General features: G+C 40.2%; 1 protein-coding gene across 1 annotated transcript; it reads right to left on the reverse strand.

The window, feature by feature from the left end:
- Window positions 1–378: 378 nt before the first annotated feature.
- Window positions 379–21,826, reverse strand: limk2 (LIM domain kinase 2). The gene is made up of 16 exons (XM_086075836.1): window positions 21,661–21,826; window positions 21,402–21,498; window positions 14,912–15,047; window positions 11,340–11,449; window positions 8,714–8,899; window positions 8,475–8,580; window positions 6,685–6,896; window positions 6,419–6,605; window positions 6,228–6,314; window positions 5,832–5,963; window positions 4,739–4,795; window positions 4,493–4,558; window positions 4,247–4,421; window positions 4,119–4,174; window positions 3,878–4,035; window positions 379–2,430 (listed from the first exon to the last, which is right to left on the reverse strand). Exons 1-16 carry the CDS (start codon window positions 21,674–21,676, stop codon window positions 2,211–2,213), a joined length of 2,001 nt encoding a protein of 666 aa, XP_085931962.1. The 5' UTR covers window positions 21,677–21,826; the 3' UTR covers window positions 379–2,210.
- Window positions 21,827–23,153: the final 1,327 nt, after the last annotated feature.

Raw genomic sequence — 23,153 nt, forward strand, 5'->3', positions numbered from 1 at the left:
TTGGCGCCGTTTCCGGTTGCTGTTTGCTACGTGTGGGTCGCATCCCGTTGATTGCGCTTCTGCCCTTATGTGTCCCTCGGATGCGCGTTGCGGTCGATGGGTGCAGTGTGTGTAGTGTGTCGGTCTCAGTTCTCCGAATCATTTCAGAGAGCTGCGAAACCCTGCGCACTCGAGCCCATCTTCAGGAGAATGCGGTTGCGGGGCGAGTGTTGGGACGTGGCCTGTGTGTCTTAGCAGTGGCCGAAAAAAGCGTCGGTGTGTGTGACTTACGGAAGCCGGAAGTCCTTGGCATCTACCCCATTCTCTTAATGCCTCCTGAAAAGTGGTCGCTATGGAAATCCGACAGCGCCGTCAGCGTTGCAAGAATAATGACATAAATATTTTTCATGTTTTTTAATACAATAAAATGACAGCATAGGAATAATATACATAGAGGCACATGAAAAGTCAAAAGGCAGAAACATTGATCATCTAGTAACAAGTTACACATCAAAGCTTGAGAAGCTTTAAAATACATTTAACAAACGGCGCCTTGTGTGGTCGACGGATGGATGGGAAAGAAATGCAGAGAACACACATTTGTGCTGTCTCGAACTACAGATTTATCCCTGCGAATGTTAACCTACTGTCTCTGCTGGTTAGCGTAAGAGAAAAACCAAGGCAGAGTTAGAACCTGTTTATCTGGGCACACAGCAGTGATCGCCCGATGTACTGTCGTCTCTCTTCTTCTTCGATGCCTTGACAAATGCAAATGAAATCACTCGTAAAAAAAAAAGAAAATTTTTTAATTAAAAACGTATGGCGTTAGAAGCGCTGACAACTGATCGAGGTTCTCTGAAGGAAAACAAACGGCGATGGCCATTACCGGAAAAGGCGGTGCCTTCTGAGCTTTACCCGAGAATACGTAACAGTCTTTGTGCATAAAGTCCATTCCCCCCTAAAACATGTACGTTTATTGTGCTGCTTAATGTTTGCCACGTTTTGGCTCTTGATTTTGAATAAAGGAATTAACCCCCCCAATTACAAAACTAAACAAAAACAGATATTTAGCGATACATTTCCTCATTGCTAAAGATAAATAAATACACAACTTTAATGGAAACAAATTAGTGGTCAACAAAGTACCACATTTAACACTAAGAAGAACCAACACCACTAAACAAATAATGATGCTCTATCATTTTTTGTTTACTCCAACACGTGTTAAGATCAACACACACAGAGCACAGTACATCACTCCTGAAGGTAAAATATAAAAATAGTAACACAATGTGTGCTATTGTCCTAATGTCTAAAAGTCTCAAAATTTGAACACATTGTCACTCTTGTAAGTTTTATCTTGCCCTTAAAAACACAAACACCACAACGAGCTATAATTCAATCATCAAACTATCTGAGCTAACCAGTTGTTTGGGGGGGTTTATTTAGGAAACGCTAATTATTAAATATCAGTGGTACACTAATAGTTGTCAGTACCTTGATGCTATTACACAGCTAATAAATTGGCAAATCAACATCCACAGTGAATTGAAATGTCTCAAATCTAAAAGTTTCCCTTAAAAAGAGACCTCATATTGAACTATATGTACAATGTCTATATTTAAATGAATGAGAAAGTAACAAATCAATCCAGTTCTTCTGTACAAAACAGTTTCAAATCATAGTGTCTCAAGCCCTTTTTGAAAACTAAAAGCAGCATGTGCATGGAAAATATGACCTAGTGGGCGATGGTTTGGCAACATGTGAAAAACTACTACAAAAAAAGGTTAAAAGTGCAAACATTCTAACAACAACAACCTTGCATTCAACTTGAATGAGCTGTGAACTCAAAATCTGCTGCTGCTTGCATTCCTCAGATGAAGAGGGAGGGCTCCCCCTGCTGGGCAAACACTGCTCATTGAAAATCATTTGCATGTTACACCCCGCCCGACTCCTCAAATGTGGCGGAATTTGTATGGAACCAGAACTTAGCAAGATGCTTCTTTGCATTTCTGTGCAGTAAACATTAAAAGAAGAATTTTGTGCATTAAAAAAAAAAGTGTCAAAAGTCGTGTTTTCCTGAAATGCATCCTCCCCACTTGCACTCCAAACTAGCGCAGCCCAGCTGTTTTTTCCCTAACCTTGACTTGATCACAGTTTTCCTCTCGCTGTTCCATGATATTGATGCAGCAGGTCGGAGGGCTCACGGGGCTCAAAATGGAGGACGGGTCCTAAGTGCAATTGCCTGATGTGGCGGAACGATCCGGGGAGGCCGCTTTGGGGGACTGTGGCTCATCTGGGCTCGGCGCTGAGGAGGAGGAACAGTCTTTGGGCCAGTGGAGTCGACTCAGACTCTGATGGAGTTCGTCTAATTCGGATGGGAGAGGGATGCCCAGCTCCTGGTTGAGGGACAGAGCTTTGAAGCAGTCCTCCAGCTTCTGGAAAGGCGGACTACAAAGGAAAGCGCGCAGGGGATAATTATACAAGCAAGTTTTTTTGTTTTAAATGTGTATCTTGCATTTCAAACACCTCTAATACCCCAGATGCATTCACAAAAAAACAATTGCTGACTAAAGTACATGTAGCCGGTATTGTTGAGTACTGACTTTGTGTCCTTGAAACCGAAAGCAATTGTTAATATCTAAAATGTCATGTATTACTGAGTTTTCAGTTCAGGGTTGAACATGGAACAACTAATGAATAGAGTGATCAATTTAGTTTCTCTACCACGGTAACGTTTGCCTCTTTCAATATAGGATGTTGTCGTCAAGGTTACGAAGGATGAGTTTTGCGGGAGTGTCGTACACTTGAAGGTAGGGGTGTTAAAAAAATTAATTAAATAAATCGATTCGGCAATATATCGCGATATTACAGCACACAATTCTCGTATCGATTCATATGCAGCAGAATCGATTTTTAAAGATACATTTTGATGGAAATGCTAAAAAAAAATTCTTACTTAGGGTTAGGTTTCACACTTAAAGCATGGAAGAATGTTATATTAATGGAATATTAAGCCTTAATATTTTTTTTATTTAATATTTCAATGCTGTTCAAACATGAAACAGATTCCAACCCAAATCTTACAGTGTACATGTACAAGTTTACTGATTAGTATTTTCAAAATTTTTGTATTTAAAAAAATGACAATAATTGACTTATAGATTTGTATCAAGATTAATCGTATCGTATCGAATCGTGACCTATGAATCGTGATAGATTGAATCGCAAGGTACTAGGCAATTCACACCCCTACTTGAAGACAAACTTGCACTCAATAGCTTTATAGGTAGGCCCATAAAAGTCATTCCTGTCAAATAGCATTACGAGTGAAATCATGTCATTCTATGACAGCGTTATTTTGTTACCGTGGCAACCACGGCTTTTATGATTCGCATGTTTTTGCATATTTCAAATAACATCTTGGGTTCCTATATTATGTCGAAATTTGAATAGAGCTCCATTAGTCCATCCCTTTAAAAAGGAATGTAAACTTTTTTGTATGCTTATTAGTGCCTTGAAATGGACATTTTTATAAGAAATAAGTTGAAAATCAAACTGGAGTTTGCAGCGATATGTTGAAAAATAATCAAGTTATCTTGTACTTTTTCTGTGTGCATTTTTTTAGCCAGATTTTTAAAAGGCAATAAAACACAAAAGTGTTCCAGAAGAAGCCCCCCTTCCCTTTTTTTAAAATACATAAATAAAATGCATTTTTGTAAATCTTTTCACATATAACTAGTTAGAGTTACAAAAGTCCAATTTTATCATTCCAACAACTTTTCTATGTTGTATCTATATTTCAGATTTCACTGATGGAGGGGGTCTGGAACGGAGAGATTACGGCATATTTTGTTTCGTCTTCACCGATGATTTGCGATCACTAAAAGCGTCTCACCGGTTGTCGGGTGTGAGGTCGCAGCACGCCACAGCCAGCGGAAAGAACGCCGGCGGGCAGTCTTCAGGGAGGAACTTCTCCACAAACTTTCCCACATTCAGACCGAAGTCCAGAGTTCTGGGGAGACATTCTGGATCCGCGGAGACCTTTCCGATGATCTGGTTCACAGGAGAGGCGGGTGGGGGTCCATACCATTGACATTGATTGATGATTTTAGCTCAAATTTCATTTCAGTTCTCACCTCACAAAGAACAATTCCAAAGGAGAAGATGTCCACTTTCTCGTCATAGCGTTTACCTGAAAGCCAATCACAAGCGATTGAGCAAACTCGCGCTCACGCTTTAGTCCCTAGTTTATTGCGCAACTCACCGTTTAGCATCTCGGGGGCCATCCAGTAGGGGTTCCCAACCACGGTGTACCTCTTTTTCCGGTCGGTGCGTCGGAACACCCTCTTCTTGGTGGAGTTCTTTTCAGGCGACGGCTTCACTTTTTCTTCTACGACGAGTCGGGACAGTCCAAAGTCAGCGACCACCACAGTGTTGTCCTGTCGACAGAATCATTTAGAGTCCGCTGCTGTAGAGCTTGGAACGTGAATGCGACACTTTCGTCACCTACCAGTTTAACCAGGCAGTTGTGAGAGTTGAGGTCTCGGTGTATGATGCTCATAGAATGAAGGTAGGACTGAAACAAAGACATTAAGAACGAAATAACTAAGGGTTTTGGTGTTAAACATAAAAAAAAAAAATGTTCATGTTGAAATAAATGTACTATGTAATATTGCACTGTACCTTTAACGTTTAAATTACAAGAGGCTGCAAATAGTTCCCAAATATCATCCGTGTGTGCAAACAGCCCACTCACCATGCCAGACGCGATGCTCTTTGCAAAGCTCACTCTTTGCTCCCATGGGAACGGATCCTGGTAAGACAAAAGACCAATAGGTTAAAAAAAACCAAAAAAAAAAACAATTACCAGGGCTCAGTCAAAGAAAGTTTGAACATCATTAGAATTATTTTTTTCTTTTTACTGTCACTGAATACTGTTTAAAAAATAAATAAATAAATAAAATAAAATAAAAACCTTGGCCAGCCCACTAAGCCTCATTCAAGCTTCCAGCAGGTCAGCCCGACCCAACTGGTTTATTTCCTCAGTCTGCTCTTCTTAGTGTTTAAGTTTGAAACAAATCGTGCAATTACACAAGCAATAAATTAATCTGTATTACAACAAAGAATATCAGTTGCTCGTATTCGCAATATTAACCAGAATAACATATTTAGACTAGTGGGGCTGCATGGAACATATTATTGGCAGATAAAAACTTTTTTTTAGGTTAACTTCCCCTTTAACTCATTCACTCCTAGCCATTTTTACTGAAGCAACCCCCTTCGCTCCCGGCTGTTTTACTGGATTTTGACAGATTTTGCAAGGCCCACGGAATATTGTGTTCGATTGCTATAAAAAACATGGAACCTACCAAAAGAAATATTACAGTCTCTTCTTTCATCAGGGAAAAAAACGAAGAAGTATATTTGTATCCTTTTCTGTTTCAGCAATTAGCATTAGAATATAGCCAAGTTTCTTTATTATTCACATTCCTGTTAAAAACACTGGCAAAAAGAGCTTGTTGCAACATGGCCCTGGCTGGTCTCTTATTCTCTGCTGCCACCTGCTGGCTGTGTTTTGTAATAACCTGCTCTTCATGTCAGAAGCTGCATCAAAGCCTTCTGTTTGCTCTTGCATAAAAAAACCCCATAAAAAACGTATAAATATGTTTTTGGGCGTGAAGGATAAAGTATTAAAAAACGCATTTACACTTTTTTTGGGTTTGAATGAGAGTGAAAGTTTATTTAGCCAATTGCCTATCTCCCATCGCGTGTGTGACAATTCTGTTGTTCTTCTGGGCTTCAAGAGTTGAGATTGGAGACCATGTAAATCCGTTGAAAGTGAAACTCACAGTGTCTCTGATAAAGTCCTTGAGGGTGCCTCCTTCGATGAACTCTGTGATCAAATTGAGCCTCTTGTCCTTGTACAGTACACCGATGAACTTGAGCACGTGAGGATGGTCCAGGCTTCGCATGACTTTGACCTAAAGATTGGTCAGCGGAAGGAAAAAAAAGAGATGATGATAGATCATTTTAGCCAGGTAATGGTCACATTTGATCCATGAGAAAACAAACATTAAATGTCCAAATCAATGATTTCCAAGCGGGCCGGAGATAAAGTGGTGCGGTCAGCAGAAAACAAAGAGATCATTGTTGGAACATGTGGCGCCATTTCCGCAGAAGATCGAATCAATTACGGGTCGGCACAGTGCGTGCTGTGCCGACCCGAGCCTCCTGCAACTGATTACCTCCTTGAGGAAAGTTTTCTGGGTCTCCTCGTCACAGCGGAGCAGCTCCTTCATCACCATCACCTCTCCCGTGGCTTTATGAGTCACCTGCAAGCCAAACAAAAGAAAACGAGCACTTGCAACTTCAGGATGGCCCGCGGGGTGGGGGTGGGTGGGGCATGTTTATTAGGAGAGAAGGAAGGAGGCGGGACCTTGATAGCTTGTCCAAAGAAGCCTTTTCCCAAAACCTCGCCGTGGATGAGGTCACACGGCCTGAAGATGCGATGAGAGCAGCTACTGGACGACCTCAAAGATTCTGATCGTCCGATGTCTCGGGTAATGAAAAGATGCTCTGTGGGGGAATTCGGTCCCGGGGATTTGCATATGCTGTTACTCCGCCTGAAACAGACGACGGGGTCAGTTGCATCGACTACACGCTACCGCGATCAGTTGTTGCCGTTTTCTGGCTAAGACGAACCTCAACAATCTCCTCTTCAGTGTGCCGTGGTCCACCTCCGTTCTCTCCAGGACAGCGTTTGTTGGCGAGGACAGACGCATGCGGGAGGTCGCCGGCACTCCCAGGACGTTCCTGGACGATTCCAGTCGCAGCCGGTCCAAGCGTTGCCTCACCGGGTCATATTCGATAAGCAGCTGTAATGTTTGACTGGTGCGATGAATGAGATCATCCACCTAAACCAAACAAGTTATCAACACCATACCGACTCAGCAGTCAGGATTAGCACGATCAGAGGTTTTACTTTTTAACCAGTAGCTGTCTTAAAAAAAAAAAAAAAAAAGTTGGATGAAGCTACAATAAATAAGTTAACCGAAATATTAGAAACGTTTGATGATGAAGAGCACGTTTACACCAATGCAAATTTCTATTTCCTCCGTTTACAAAGTCATTATTAAAGTGCATGCATATTTGTACAAATAACATTTATAGGCCAGAAATAGAACAATGAATCAATTTCACATTTCTTATCATGTAGTACGATGCAAATTTCAAATCACAAAGGCTGCAATTTGGGATACAAAAACAAAACTCGTGCTTCATTTCGGTCGGCCGTTAGGCTACATTAGGGATTGGCAATACGAAGAAGCCAGTATTGAGGTGATACCAGGCCTTATTTGAGTTATTTCAAGGTATTTGGACACACAACGGCAGCCGATAACTCTTGTGGCCGTTTTACGATCAGGAACTAGAAACTATAAATTAGAAGAATTACGACCAGGTTTAAAAAAGGTTGTTAAAAAAAAACAATTTAAAAAAAATCGAAGAATCGATAGAATCGATTTTCCTTTTCGAGTCTGATATCCATGCATAAAACTATGAATCGATTATTTTAATATCTCTGTTTTCCATAAATTTAAAAGAAAATTGAATTTCAATTTTGTTTTTGTATTTTACTGTATTATTTACTGTTCACATGAATTTAAAAGTATTTTGTTGCATTTATGAAATAACTGACGCTGTACTTTAAGACAATTCAGAATCTTTTTCATTCATATTTACAATTATTGAATTATAATTACGAAAACATTTTCATCTCATCCTTGCTGATGCCAATGTTTGTGTAAAACTCAAGTGATTAGAACACTAAATCATCCTCCGCAAAATTTAAGTTGGAATTTAATGTTTGTGGCATTGTAATCATGTCCTTGATATTTAAGAAGATTGATGTTCCATAATTAATCGATATCGGATTGAAGTGAATCTAATCGAATCGGGAAAAATCGAAATCAAACCGACTTAACTCTTGGGAATCAAAATCAAATTGATTGAGGAAATTAGAATTGATACCCAGCCCTAGGAAGAATAGAAAATTGCCATTCATTTCATAAGAGTTTTAAGGAAAAATGCTACATTGGGATATATAGGTCTTTTTTGAAAAGGATCCATCAGTTTTGTTCTGTTTTATGGAAATGTCATGTATCAAAAATTCTAGTGGCATTGGTACATTGGTATCAGTATCGGTGACTACTGAAAAGTTGAGCACTCGTACTGGTATTGGTTTTGGTATTGGTTTTCTAAACAAAATGTTTTTATGTTGTAACAACGATGCGACAGTGAGTCACAAAGCAGCGCAGTCATTTCTCATCGCACCCTCTCCCTGCTGAAGAATGCATTAATGATTACGGAATGATCGGAATGGCAAAATTCCCGAGTGATGTTGATGCCCAAAAAGAGCAAAAGGAATTTCTGCGGCGGTGAGATGAAGCGACAACACTAATTACGATTTACGTCAAGCCTCTGAGTGAAGTCACCTCTTCCTCCAGCAGCGTCGCTACCGCAACACCATTGATCTCAAGGATCCGGTCTCCAACGTGGATGGCGTTCCGCACCTCGGGACTAATGAGCATCCCTCTCACCCTGGCGGTGACAGAACACCATGTATATCAGGGAGACATCGTTCACGCTAGCGGAAAGCCAACACATTATGAAGAGGCGATGATAATAAAAATCCTCTCCCGCCGGAAGCACACAACGCGCATGCGCGACTCACTCTTTGACTTGGACACTGGCCGAACCGTTGACGTCCCGCAGCACCGATACGGACAAGCCTCTCTTGCCGTTGGCCGCCGAGGGCATTGAGATGAGCGTCACCGTGTGGGGGAGGGAGTCCAGGATGGAGTCATACGAGCGCTTTTCCAACATGGGCGTGAGGATCACCTGCTTGTAGCACTTCCCGCTGCGCACAAAAGCAGAGGGAGTGAGATTACATGTGCTGCTTCAACTCGCAGTCACGGAAAATGACTAACAAGCAGCCTTTGAAGCGAATCCATTGTTAGCAAAACACAAAGAGATTACGAAATATTGTGGCACAATCATAATTGAGCGCAAGAGGAAAGATGGATAGAATAATTAAATTGTACTTTTGGCTAAGGAGACGCTTTCCTCACACTACTTAAAAAAAAAAAGAAAAAAAAAAGACAATGACATATGTTCAGTTAAAGTAATAATTGATCAAATATCTTCACCATTACAGATGCAGGTCTTGTACAGATCAATAGATAGAACTATAGATAACTTTCTTCATTCAAGAAGGGAGATTCACTATGCACAATGAAAACAACACATGGCAAAGCAGGCATGTCAAATGACACACTATATTGAAATTGTGAAAAATACTACAATATATGTGGGTCACTGACGGGTAAGGATTTTTTTCGGCCACAGCAGTTTAATTTATTATAATTTAGGGGTGTCAAAATTAGAGTGTACATTTCGAGTTGATTTAAAGTTCCTTTAACGCCACTATTTTATTAATTTTTTTAAACGCATGATTAATGGAAAAGCCTGTACTGGGGCAATTCCAATCGCAACGCAGCAGACATGTCCACGTCAAAATTTAGCAGTAATAAATTTAATAATAATGCATATATTTGTGGAGGATGGGGTCAAGTTGTATTTTACAAAGTTACTTTATGTTAAAGATTAGATAACTCTTATTATGAAAAGAAAAATGCACTGAGCTGTCACCAAGGTCTTACAGATGCAATTATGCCATCTAGTGGCAGAAAATGACCAACAAAAATCAATATCACACTCGTTTTTTACAGTACAATACATATTTTTTATTTTAACTAAATTTTAAGATTATGGAATTACTGTATCAATGTCTAAAAGTTGCAGCCATATTTCTATTAGTTTAACATTTTTCCCCCCACTTATGTTAACAAGAGTATTATTGTACATTTAGAACAAATATCAAATTTGCAATTAAACATGAGTTAATTATTGAAGTCACGCCCTTATTTATGATTTAAACAAAAATATCGCCTGACACCCCTATTATAATTATTTATATAAAAACACAAAATATGTATTCTTTATTATTATTTACTATTACAGTAATTTCTGGACTATAAGCCGCACCAGACTGTAAGCCGCAGGTGTTTTAATGTTAATGTTGTCGTTCTGTCTCTCATACTGTATTTGGGCTCACTTGGTTTGTTTTGCTCTGCCTGACCCTCTTGCGCTTCATTTTTCCTGTGCCTCCTTGTGATCTGATGGATAAGTCGCACCTTTGTATTAGCCGCAGGGCCGAATGCAAGTGAAAAGAGTAGCGGCTCGACGTCCAGAAATTACTGTATATGTATCTACAATTTTACTATTATATACAATTTAGAACATCTATAATTAGAACATACATCGATCATGGAAATCTTTGCACAGTGGTTGCACCAGATGATGGTTGGTTGCACCACATAATAATTAGGGGTGTGCCCCCCCCCCCAAAAATCATTCTCATTTAGTATGATTCAGAACCGATTTGAAATGTCCCAAAATCTATTTTATTTCAATTATTTCATACCGTCTTGCCCTTGTTTGTGTGTGCCTTTATTGGGAGCACTGTTCATGTTGTACACAATTTGGCCACTTAGGGGCAGTGTGGTTCTGCTCGTTCTGATACACTGTTAAGTTGTAGCCACATAGAAGCAAAAAGTCCTGATCAAGTTATTCCAATAAATGTTTTTTTTTTGCAGTGTAGGATGTTAAGATGCTTCTCTGTATACATTCCTGAAGCGTTTTGTATGAATAGTCGTTCTTTTCAGTGATAAAAGTGCCACGAGTAGCGTGCTAATTAGCATTAGCGAGTCAGACTGTAGTAGATCATGACAATTCTTTGCATATCTATAAATTTAAGCAGAAATCATTGTCAATCGGATAATTTTTAATCTAAAATCGTCCTGAATCGAATCGCAGACCCAAAAATCGGAATCGAATCGTGAGACAGTCACAGATTCCCAGCAATCATAGTAATTTCAACTAAATTCAAAGTTATGAAGCTAAACAAAACAAGCTCGCTAGCCACAAAAGTAAAATTATGATGAAAAGATACATTTGTTGGACAAACAAAATTAATATGCATTCATTTTTTCCCCGGGTCAGACAACATGTCCATTTCAAAATAAAAGTCTCAAATTGGTTCTCTCTTTCTGCTCGCACCAAATAATAATTCATAAAATGGAGATCATCAGACAAACTTATCCATCAATGACCCATATACAAAAATGAAGCAGGTTGTAATTCCTGTGTAAACAGAAGTAAATTTTTTTCTCTCATATATCGTCCCTCTTTTGTGACTAAATGATAAATACTAGAAACAACTCTCACCGTAGACTTACCAATAGAGTTTGGAGCGCTCCACTAAAGCGTAGGTATCCCGGTCCTCGATCACCACTTTGCAGCTGAGACACACAAAGCACTCAGGATGATACTTGTGTTCTCCAGCCACCTGGAATCACAAACACAATGTTGTTCAACTCCTTGCCGCTGTGTGTTCCCCCCAATAAAAGAAATGTTCTCCGCCTTATGCACTTCCTGCCGTCAATATTGACTTAGGCACGGCAACACCTGCGCGGGTTTCAGCAGGTCTGGAATCTGCCATGTATGATGTCACCTACACGTGAACAACTGAGACGCTGCGTCTCGTTTTTCAACCCCTGAAAGCGATCGGTCACGTGCACAAATGCTGCTGTCTGTCTGGAAGAGATGCTGTTCTGTGCACCTCGGTGTTTGTTGCTCTCATGCGAGATGAGCTCATGCATCTGCGCTCGCTTCAAAAAGGAAGATCGTCACGTGCCCGAGCAGGACAAGTAGTGCTTTCATGTCTAAATATAAATATGGTTTTTAAATGGTTATGTTAAGAGACGTTCAGTGGAGAGTTCAAAGTTGCGTTTGAATACAACAAAGTAATGCAAGTGCTTATTGTGGAAAAAAGAAACAACGGAATGTAGGTACTCAACTGGCATTTCGTTTTCTTCACATTACCAGGATTAACCCCCCCCCCCTCCACACACACACACACACACACACACACACACACACACACACACCCCCACACACACACACACACACACACACACACACACACACACACACACACACACACACACACACACACACACACACACACACACACACACACACACACACTTAACAAGCAACAGATGCAGAAAGTAGCTTTTCATTTTGTCTTCATTCTTTGGTTGCACTACCTGAATATGCTATCGGCCTGTTTTAAGTGATGGAATTGGAAGTGTTAGTGGAAGACAAACAAACCTATTACTAAGTCACAGAAAGGAAAGCCATCATAACGATTATTTTGCTGAAGCCAGCCACCTCATAAAAAAACATATTTTGTTCGATTTATCTTTAATTGCATTAAAGTGACGTTCCCGCGTCACATTGCATTTGAAACTTGGGACAGTACTTGGAAAAACTGCTCAGGGAGAGGCCAGCACAAGACAATTCCAGATGGCAGGAATTGCAGAGTTGAAAGTAATTTCATCATAGATAATACGGCATGACTCCTTCTTGTGACCTTAGATCATTTAAGAAGCTCCACAAATGCATTGTGATAATTTTTAAGCATTTCAACATGGTGTACATAATCCCTAAGGATCTTTTCTGCTCGTCTCTCATCTCGCTCGCACCTCCTCGTTACGATTAGGCATAATGCATTGCTGTTTGCACCTGCGTTTCAGATCACCCATTGCAAACTGTCTGTAGTTTGGATAATAATAATAATAATGATAATAATAATAATAATAATAATAATAATAATAATAATAAAACATTTTATTTAAATCACGTTACAAGTGCTACATTAATGTATTTTCAAATGACGCCTCCCAGACTGTGCAAATTAAACTGCACGGTAATTTTGCACATTTGGCGCACGCAATACAGGGTGTGCCCTATTCGTAGATCAGCATCTGTTGTGTGAGTTATCAAGTTTGCCCCTGCCCTATAGGATGTTTTTTTCCCCCATCAATATATATATATTTTTTCCACTGCAAATTAAAATAATTAAAATAAAATCGATTTTGGGACATTTAAAATCAGTTTCTGAATCGTACTCAATGAGAATCGCCATTCTTATGAGAATCGATTTTTGGGCACACCCCTAATATTTAACACTAAAAACCATGTTTGTCATGAATTCATTGCTTGTCATTATTCACCTTTACAATTACCTGTACACACCATTCTAAAAGATATCGTTGTTCTACCCACTGTTGAGTAAACATCCCTGGCTAATATAAAGACAAACAACAAACACTAACTAAAGTTTGATTTGCATAACCTGCAAGTCAACAAACAAAAATAAACAGCTTCTACATGCGCCAAGTGCTTTTGAGTTGACTCTTCACTACAGGAGAGTGAACATGAGGTGGGCCCCCAACCCACGTTCCGTGTACTGGAGTAGGTCAACCGTGGAGAACTTTGGTACAGAATGAGGCCGCAAAGGGGGAGCAAATACTTCACAAATGGGGTTGACGGCTGCAGCCTATGTAAAAGTATCGCTTGTCTGTAAACGTAACCACTGCGAAAAGCGTACACTCTCCTGCCTTGTAATGTGTGTTTAGCGTGCATCCAAAGTAGAAGGGAGAAACTGGAACACAAGAGTGCTTTGACACGCTCTGTGGGCGTTCTGGTATTATCTAATTAGAGGGGGGGGTGGGCTTGTTGGCTCTTGGTGGATGGTGGCAAAGTGCACTGTAAGGGGCAATACAAATACAGTTTTACTTGGACACTTTACACACAAGAACAACTAGTAGAAGACGGAAACAGATTACAAGTAATACAAACAAACCAGTTAAAGTTAGTCTGTTTTTACTCAACTCTATTTCAAGAGCACTTTAACAGCAGCAGCTGTAACAATGTTATACATAAAACATTAAACAAATTCAGATAGCAGTTATTTTTGCTGTGATTGGCAACTCTCCTGCTAGCATTATTTTGCCATGAACGTCTCTGATTTATTCTTAGCCTGGCATGAACGGCTATTTTACTGTGATTACAGTAGGTGGGCCATGAATTGGTTATTTTAACGTGATGCGTGGGCTGCCGGGATTTAGGTATTTGGCCGCGAGTCATGCACTGTGTGTTGTTTCTGCCCTTCTTCGCCCTTTTCGGTAACTTTTCAAAATACAGGTACGCAGTTAGCATTACGAGCCTGGCCGTAAACCTCAATAAACATAAATAAATGAATAAAAAAATATATAGAGCAGTATTTAAACCAATGACCGAGCACCTTCGAGGCGAGTGCTCTACCCACAACGTCACAAGTTGTTACACCACCGCAGAATTTGTACTTGTAGTTCGAGTTGCCGGTCACGGCAAAATAATCACCGCGTAGATGTTAGCATGAAAGAGAAGGGAATTTAGTGTTGTCCTTTTGGCTAATGTCCTGTGAATTTTAACTCTCAAGACTGAAAATGTTTCCAAAATGTGCTGCATTTGTCATATTGCAACTAAAGAGTTTCCTTCCTTCCTTCCTAGTTTTCCTTCCTTCCTAGTTTCTTTCCTTCCTTCCTTCCTTCCTAGTTTCTTTCCTTCCTTCCTTCCTAGTTTCTTTCCTTCCTTCCTTCCTTCCTTCCTAGTTAGTTTCCTTCCTTCCTTCCTTCCTAGTTAGTTTCCTTCCTTCCTAGTTAGTTTCCTTCCTTCCTAGTTAGTTTCCTTCCTTCCTTCCTTCCTGAGTAAGTACATTGTTTTATTTATGTAATGAATAAATAAATACATTTTAAAATCCATTAGCCGAATAAAAATGAAAACAAAGACATCAAGCGTAATCAATTAACAACGAGGTAACAGTTTGTGTAAACGCTTAAAGGCATTCGATACAATATTAGCTCTACTATAAGTTCATCGCGTCAAGTGGATGTAATAACACAGATTATGGCAGATTTACCATTGCAGGTCCGGTCATGAGTAGAGAGCATCCGTGACACAACTCTCCAAACCTCTCCCAGTAGTGTTTGCGACAGTACAACTTCCCATCCTTCTCATAATACCAGTTAGTCAGGTGGTCACAGCACACCGAGCACCTGCAAGGACAGAAACAGGTCAGGTCAGCCTTTTGGTTTTGTCTGGAATTTACTTAGAAGCCTCCTGTAACAAATTTGTAATGAAACACAAAAAGTGTGACGGTGGAAGGAGCTGCTGCAACCTGTAGCCTTCAAACTTTGCTGGTTGAGATACTGACATACCAATGCTTTGCTGTATAGTGTGTCAATTATTATGTAATAGTTGATAAGGAAATCTCCAGTTGTTGACATGATTGAGGTTTCAAGTCAGCGAGGTCAGTGAAACTAACGGGTTGTTTATAGAGCGCCTCCTTATCTGGGTCATCACATTAGCCTTTTGGTCAAAAGGTGTAAATCTTTTGAAATCCAATCCTCGGTCACAGAGCACTGCAGTATCGCAACCCAAGCCTCAAATAAAACTATTGATGCGTACAAAATGGCAGGTGTAGAAAAATATAAGCACATTAAGGTGTGGAAGTTGCATATTAGATAATTCACCAGATAATTGTACCCAGTTGTCACCTGGAAGAATGGCGGCTGACATAATGGGACATTTATAGACATAAATTTAGGGCAAAATCTTGAAAATGCAAACTAGTGCAGACTGAGAAGCACCTGCAGGTTGTGAACATTCATTAAACAAGATTTACTGGTTAAGCAAAACTGGGCTGCGGCTTTGGATGCCGGAGAACAATTGACGACAGAACGCTCTGATTAGGTTACTGAAGCCGGTTAGACTTTGCACATCCTCAAAAAGGTTCTTCAAAGCTACTGTATTTGCGTTCATGCCCGAATTCAAGAAATATTGCAAAACTAGAACTGAACCTTTTCTACTTCTCCAACCGATACATCTGCCTTTTTCAAACTGATCTCTGATTGGCTAATACTATTTCTATGGAACCATTCCAAGTATGCCGCGTGACATGAGAAATCAGATGTAGACCAGTGATGGTGCATTCAAGCGTCCTTTCCTGGCCTCATGCCTCTTGCAGAGAGAAGATGATGTAGGTTTACAGGCACTGGCACTATATTTGACCGCGTTTTTGCATAACTTAAAGTTATGGAAAATTGACTTTTTTTAAAGGCTGCCTTCAGGGAGTGAGCTATTCTTCAATTTCTGCCCCACTGTTACAAAACTGTGGAACAAATTAAAATAATAACTTCCCTCATAACAGTTTCTCCACCCGTGACAAAACCCACGGTTAAACTAGTTGTGGCTTTGGGCTGAAGAAATCCTTTGGCTGAATCTGCATCTATTAAGTAAGCCTTTGATCACAGTTGCACATTATGCAATCCGAGAAAGATTGCAGTTACGATCAAACGCACAAGAAATGTTTATTTGCATTCTCTGTTTTGCAAGTATGTTCACCAAAGACACCAATTTTTTGTCAACCTTGAAAATTTGCTATTTTCTCGACCAAATTATGGAGGATATTTACCAAATACTACTTAATGAATGGAGAAAATTTGCATTTTTTTAATTTTATATATATATATATATATATATATATATATATTTTTTTTTTTTTTTACTAACGGCGATCCATTAAATTGGTATTATATAACACTGCATTATTACACTGTGTGACACTTAAAGTCAATTGAAAAGTCCTTCAATCCAAACTGACAACTGGGAGGTGTTCAGAACAAACTCAGGTGGTTCTCCGATGAACAATGAAACGGAGCAGCCTGCAAAAACACTGCAAAGTAAACATTCCTGATTTCCTTGAAACCACATTCCTGCTGGAGCGTATTCCTTTGTTTGGAGCATGGCGCAGTAGGTAGCGCGACCTTTCGTTGTGACTTTTGAGGGCATTGAGAGGGAGTGTTTCACCTTTCATGGGATTCTTATCGCAGGGTGTGGGGATTGTTGCAAATGTTCTCCATAACAACTTACACGATGAGTGATGAAATTATGTTTCTATTCTGTTAACAGGAAATGCCTGCATTTAATTATTGTTTGTTATAGTGTGCATTCATGGAAGTGACCTATGATTACAATATGTGAAAAAAATACTGTATGTGATATTTAAAAAAAGGTCATTTAACTATTAATCAAAGACAGAAATAAGCTGTTAGTAGACACATTTAAATTAATGTGAATAAGTTGAAAAACAAAGAAGACATTTTTTTGGGGTGAAATTTAATGGACTACTTGGCTGTAATTATTAGAGGCCCTGTTGAGTCACTAGTCTGTGGTCTGAACTAAGCCTATGACATCACCTCTGGAAAGCTACATGCACAATTGCACACACATCTCTTGGGGTAATAAATCCCAATGCCCACACTCCTATAACTTTGGGTTGGTGCGGCTGTTTTAGAGCGCCTCGTTGTTGGTCGCATACAACACGCAGAGAAAGGTGAAATAGCCTGGCGGCAGAAAACACGTATTTCCAACTTGACAAGTGTGCAGCCCAGGGCTTCCGGCTGGCGTGGCCGCTTTAGAGTGCCTCATTATCCGCCGTGAGTGTGTGCGCCTTATTCAGAGAAGATGGAGTGACGTGACAGTCATACTGGGGCAAGCGATGTCATCATGGAGCATTGTTTGATCTCAAAACTGTGAAGATATGGATTTGCCCCTGGTTAAAAAATCTCATCTAAATATCTCACTGCATTCAGGCTGCTTCCTTTGACAAGGCCGCACCACATCATTAAACTGTCTCCGCCTAAAGAGGTTATTTTATTGGTGCAGCAATCAGCATAGCGTTATTCTCCACACTTGACCCTACAAATCATCGTACTGCTGTAAGCAGAATAGAGTCAATGGCAGCAAAACGAGATCGCTGCCACTGGCAGAGATTTGGCAGATTTTTCATGGGCAAAAACCACATATTCAGGCTCTGCCGCCCCATCCCACAAATGCATTTTTCTGAAAATTGTACCAAGGGAAATGAACGGGCTCTGTGCCGATAAAGGAAGTACTGCCAAGAAACATCATCACAACCAAGAAATAATCTACCAAACACAAATGTCCTTACTTTTTGTGCTATGTTTAGTCAGGTCTCCGCCGTGTGGTGTGATATTACACAATTTTGTGCTGAAAATATTCACAAGGCTGTATTCATAAAATGACGTTGGCAATATTTAAGGTTTGACTTTGTGTCAACTCAAGCACTTGGCCTGAGCTGTTCCTGCTCCAGTCTTCAGTCAGAAAGGCCTGGACTTCAGGTCTAATTCCCCTTTTTCCCCTCCACTGCAGAAATGAGTGGATATGAACTCTCTGGTTGTGGTTTTCTCTGTAGATCCACATTCTTTATTGTTTACGTGCACACATATGGCTACACTTAGGATGAGCCAGCGGCGGCTTTGCGCAAGCGCGATGTATGTCACTCTGTCTGTAGCTTGCCCTTTTAAACGGGTGCTGTGCAAAACAAAACATAACTTTGAAAGGTTGTTAAAACTTTCAAATGCAAATACTTTACTTTGTTAATGTGTTCAGTGAATGTAAACAGTCATTTTGGATATGTGTCACTTCAAATACACATCTATATCAAAAGGTATCAAACTCAATTTTGTCATGAGCCATATTGGAGTTATGATCTCCCCCCCGAGGGCCGACTGTGAAACCACATAAATATAATGTATAATCACTAGTTGATCACTCGTTTTGAAATCAAAAGTCAAGTAAAACACTATCAACTTTGTTCAAGTCATTTTCAAAGGTTACATTTAAATGATCAAAAGTTAAATCAAATTGCAATTTTGCAACCGTTTTTAGCAAGAAACAGGAAGTACTTGTAGAATTTGCTTTAATGGGTTACATAAAATGATGTGGTAGGCCGGATCTGGCCCCCGGGCCTTGAGTTGGACTTTGTGGTGTGCGTACAATAGTCAATGTTAGGAAGCTGGAGTACTAGGAGAGACGCAAGCCTCTCGCAAAAGCCCAAACCTGAACCTTTAATGGTTCATCAAGGTTGAGAGTTTATTCTGGAGCCACACAACCTTTTTTATATGTTATGTTTCTATGCCAGGGTTGTACTGAGGACAATAATGCTACTGGGGCGGGCGCTGGGTAGGCTTTGGTGTATTAGCTCAACTTTTCTTCACAGCTGATCTTATGTTGTTACGAACAAAACAAAAGGTTTTGGCGCAGCTGACGCCTGCGACAGCAGACTCATCTCTGAATCGTTGTGGAGGAATGCAGACATAGCACAGGAGGGTGCTGCTACGTATAGGCCTCAACACGGCCAGATTGACTGGAACCAAAGTGACATCAGCATGTAAGAATGTTATACAAGGTGGAGGTGGTCCGGTTGGCAGAATGTGGACAATAGTCCTCACGCAAAGGACGCTTGGCTTGTTTTGCTATGTCAATCTAATTAGTTTACACATCTACGATTAAGTGTGCCATTACTGTCACAATGGTGCCATTCTAACATTTAAATAAGTGACACTGCAGCCACCGCACACATACGTGCATCTTAACTAGCATTAGTGTACAAATAGTATAAGTGGATAAGTTACAGACAACATGACATCATGAATGAGGAGATCAGTTATGAAGCAGCAGCAGCAGCAGGAGACTTTCAATGGCAAGTAGTGCAGCAGTGAGAGGAACTCGGCCTCCAAAACAAGGACAAGCTCCCTTGAGTGTACGCTCTTGAAGAGGCAAACTTTGGCAGGACTGAAATCTGGGGTTGTTTAAGGACAGTGTGCAGCTATTTCAATGATTAGAGATAACATACTTCCGTGATTTGGAAAATTTGATGTCCTTAAGATAAAAAGGTTGAAAGTGTCATTGTACAGTTACATCAAAAAATACAAATACAAATTGAAAATCATAAACTATTGTTTGATCTGGAATTCGATCAAATTTTCTTTCAAATGGTTACAGAAGTGAAAAGTGAAGGTTGACCCACAATATCATACAAGATGCCAGCATATCAAGTGAGACTTCAGCAGATCTCACAAGAGCTTTTTCAGACTTAAAATAGTAGAAGAAGCAGGTGAGGAATAAGAGGAGGAAAGTTGGAGATGATGTGACGCTGAGCCAGTTGACCAATAGCGGCGCAGTAAATATTGTGAGGTTGAAGGGATTTTAGCCTCTAGCTCAAGTAATGTCCCAACCAGGGTAACATAGTACATCTTGTATCATGAGAGATCATCAGTGGTGCAACAGGAAAACCCAACTTCACCTAACTTGGCCCAAAAGTATTTATTAATTACAAATATGTCTTTGCTCATTTATCTATGCCAGCAACATACTACCGATACCAGGTATCAGTCTTATTTTAAGGAATCGGTATTTGCGGCGGTGACCTATACCATTCTCGGCCGCCGCCCTCCTTTGACTCAGGGACTAGAAATGAGAAATATGAATACAAAGTTGCCATTATTTTTGGGCTTTTTTATTTTTTCACTTCAACTATTAAAAAAAATCATCCACATTTCACATTGTGAATAAATGTAGACGAGGTCATCATTATTTCAGTATTCATACATTTTGTGTCATTTTTCTTTGATTGTGTGCCGTGAGATCGGAAAATCTGCTCGCTAACTAGCCACAGCCTTGCTAGCTATATATAAAAAAATAGTTCAGCAAAATTTAGACTCGCTATGGGATACATTTTCGGAAATCTGTAGCTCACAAAGAAATTTCTTGGTCGTTTAGTTTCACACTTATTGTGAATTGACTGTAAGTGTAAATGTGAGTGTGAATAGTTGTATGTCCATGTGATTGGCTGGTGACTAGTTCAGGGTATACCCTGCCTCTCACCCAATATTAGCTAGGCTCTAGCTCACCCGCGTCTCTAATGAGGATAAGGAGAACATGGATGGGTCGGCAGGCACCCGAGAGACCACAAGTAATTACAAAGTCAGTTTTTCATAATTATGTTATTTATATGGTGTCAAAAATGTTAAATCATTTACTTTTAAGTTTTATGATGGTAAGAGTTTCACCTTGGAATGGATTCATTCACTGTAAAGATGCCATGCCTTCGTACATGGTTGTATTCCCAAATACTACAGTAGTCTGATTAATTCTCACACAACAGTTTGGCAGGCAAGGGTCATAACTTTCTGATGATCTTATCTCACAACGGCAAACTGCTTATGTTGACAGACATGTAAAAAAGCTCAATGTTGTATCATGTGCCTGTATCTCCATATGGAACTATCACCTGTTTAAAAAAAAAAATCACCCACTTAAACTCCACTTTGTCAATCATTAAAGTGAAGCACATAGACCAGTCTGGACTCAAGCTGCTGCACAAGTACAGGTTGTCATCCACCATTGGGTATTTTGAAACAAAGTCAGTTCAAACTTTCACAATATAACCAAGCCACTCGTGTTTAGTCTCTCTAGACACAGAAACTTCTGGGATTATCCTCAAGGCCATTTGTGACTAAACCAAAACAGTGACATAGACTTACTGGAAGCAGGCGTCGTGCCAAGTATCCTGCAAGACCTTCATGCGGAACGGCTCGTGGACACTCGTTCCACATCCCACACAGTAACACTCGTCTGTACCTGCAATAAAGAAATTAATTTTGTTCAACAAGACTGATGCGAGTTAACACTTGAGACGATCCATTTAAACAACCCAGTGTGTAAAACATAGCAGCTTCGTTCGTGCTTACATCTCAACAATTAATCATCTCTCGGCATCTTGAACCTGAACAAAATCCTCACCTTCTGTGGTATCCATCTGCTCAATTAGGCGAGCGTCGTTGGTATCCTTTTACACACGATGCATACTGCGAAAAGATGCGTCCGTGTGGAATTACACTCCGCGACTCGTAGCTCCCGGTGAAAAATAAGACTGAAATGCAGGATGAGTGACGTCATACGGGCTACGAATTCCTGTGCCTGAAAGCGGAAGTGCGCGAAGAGCAGCACCTGAAAACCGGAGAATACCGACGGAGTACATAGAAACAACAGTAGCGCCCCTTGCTGGCGAAACGTGTAAATTACACCAAAGTAAGACCATTTCTTATTCGGCCCACCCCCTCACTCGGAGTTTCAGTAAAATGAGCATCTCAGATCAAGGGATTGTTTATTTTGGAATGTAAAAGCGTAACATTCTATCTAGCTAGCTAGTAATCTAGCTGTCTGTCTGAATAAATTCTACACTTACTGGACAGACAACAATCTCCTTACCAGGAGAGATAGGTTACAGGTGCCTTGGCAAAAGCCCTAAGTGCTCTTTTAAAGGTGCATTGTGCAGTTCAAAAGGGTAATATTAAAGCATTTTCTACATCATGCCTGCCCTGCCCACACTTTTTTCTTTTTTTACTCCAACTGTACGTGCCCATCATCTTGTATCTTCCCTAATGTGGAATGTTCGCCCCAAAGTGGAGTGGCGCCATGCACGATTTTAACACAGAAGCTGCACTAAAGCCTGATTCACACGGCAAGATTTAAAAATTGTTGGCTGACTTCCAAACTGTGACAGATCCCACACGTGACGAGAAAAAAAATCTGGGAAGTAACGGTTTTGAGCGTACCGTGTAGTGTGCAGCCACACGGCACAATCGCTACATCACGCACACGAACCGATTTCATTCATGAATGTTTCCTGGTTAGATGGGAAATCTTGCAAAACCTCTTGAGATTAAACGTGACTTCAGAGTAAAACGTTGTGCAAGACACACCTCAAGGATGCGCTGGGACACATAAGGAGTGATGTCTCGTCTCGCTCCGAGCAGCACAACTTCCCGCTACACGTGCACACCCATTCAAACTATGTGCTCCCTGTCACAGTTAAGACTAAGTCTAGCAATACACGTAACACTAAAATAATCACTCTTCTAAATAATATTTTTTCCTCACTAGCTTTAATTTAAAACAGAATAATAGCATAGACTCTCACAGTGGAGGAGGGAGAGGTATATAAGCAGAGGTCCAGCCTAGTAGGAGTAAGAAGTTACATACATAGCCTTAAGTTAACATTTATGACCTTCGGTTTTCAAAACTGACATATTTAAATTAAATTAAATATCTCCAAAACTTAGCATCAACCCATCCCACCCCAACACCCCCGTACTTGAGTCAGAAGAAAACAGCGTATAGCTACTCTACCTGTAATATTTTTACTCTGAAGAATTACCCCCCCCCCCCCTTCCCAAATGAAATACAGACGGCTTTGATAAATACTTTAATCTAATTTCCAGTCTGGAAATAAT

This window comes from Leptonotus elevatus, chromosome 5 (assembly GCF_054856555.1).
Source record: "Leptonotus elevatus isolate MCC_2025b chromosome 5, RoL_Lele_1.0, whole genome shotgun sequence".
Lineage (NCBI taxonomy): Eukaryota > Metazoa > Chordata > Actinopteri > Syngnathiformes > Syngnathidae > Leptonotus > Leptonotus elevatus.

Coding starts and splice junctions, on each gene's coding strand:
- limk2 (XM_086075836.1), bottom strand. Junction 8,581..8,713: donor GCCAGTGTCCAAGTCAAAGA/GTGAGTCGCGCA, acceptor TGTCACCGCCAG/GGTGAGAGGGATGCTCATTA. Junction 6,897..8,474: donor CGACGCTGCTGGAGGAAGAG/GTGACTTCACTC, acceptor TGTTTGGTTTAG/GTGGATGATCTCATTCATCG.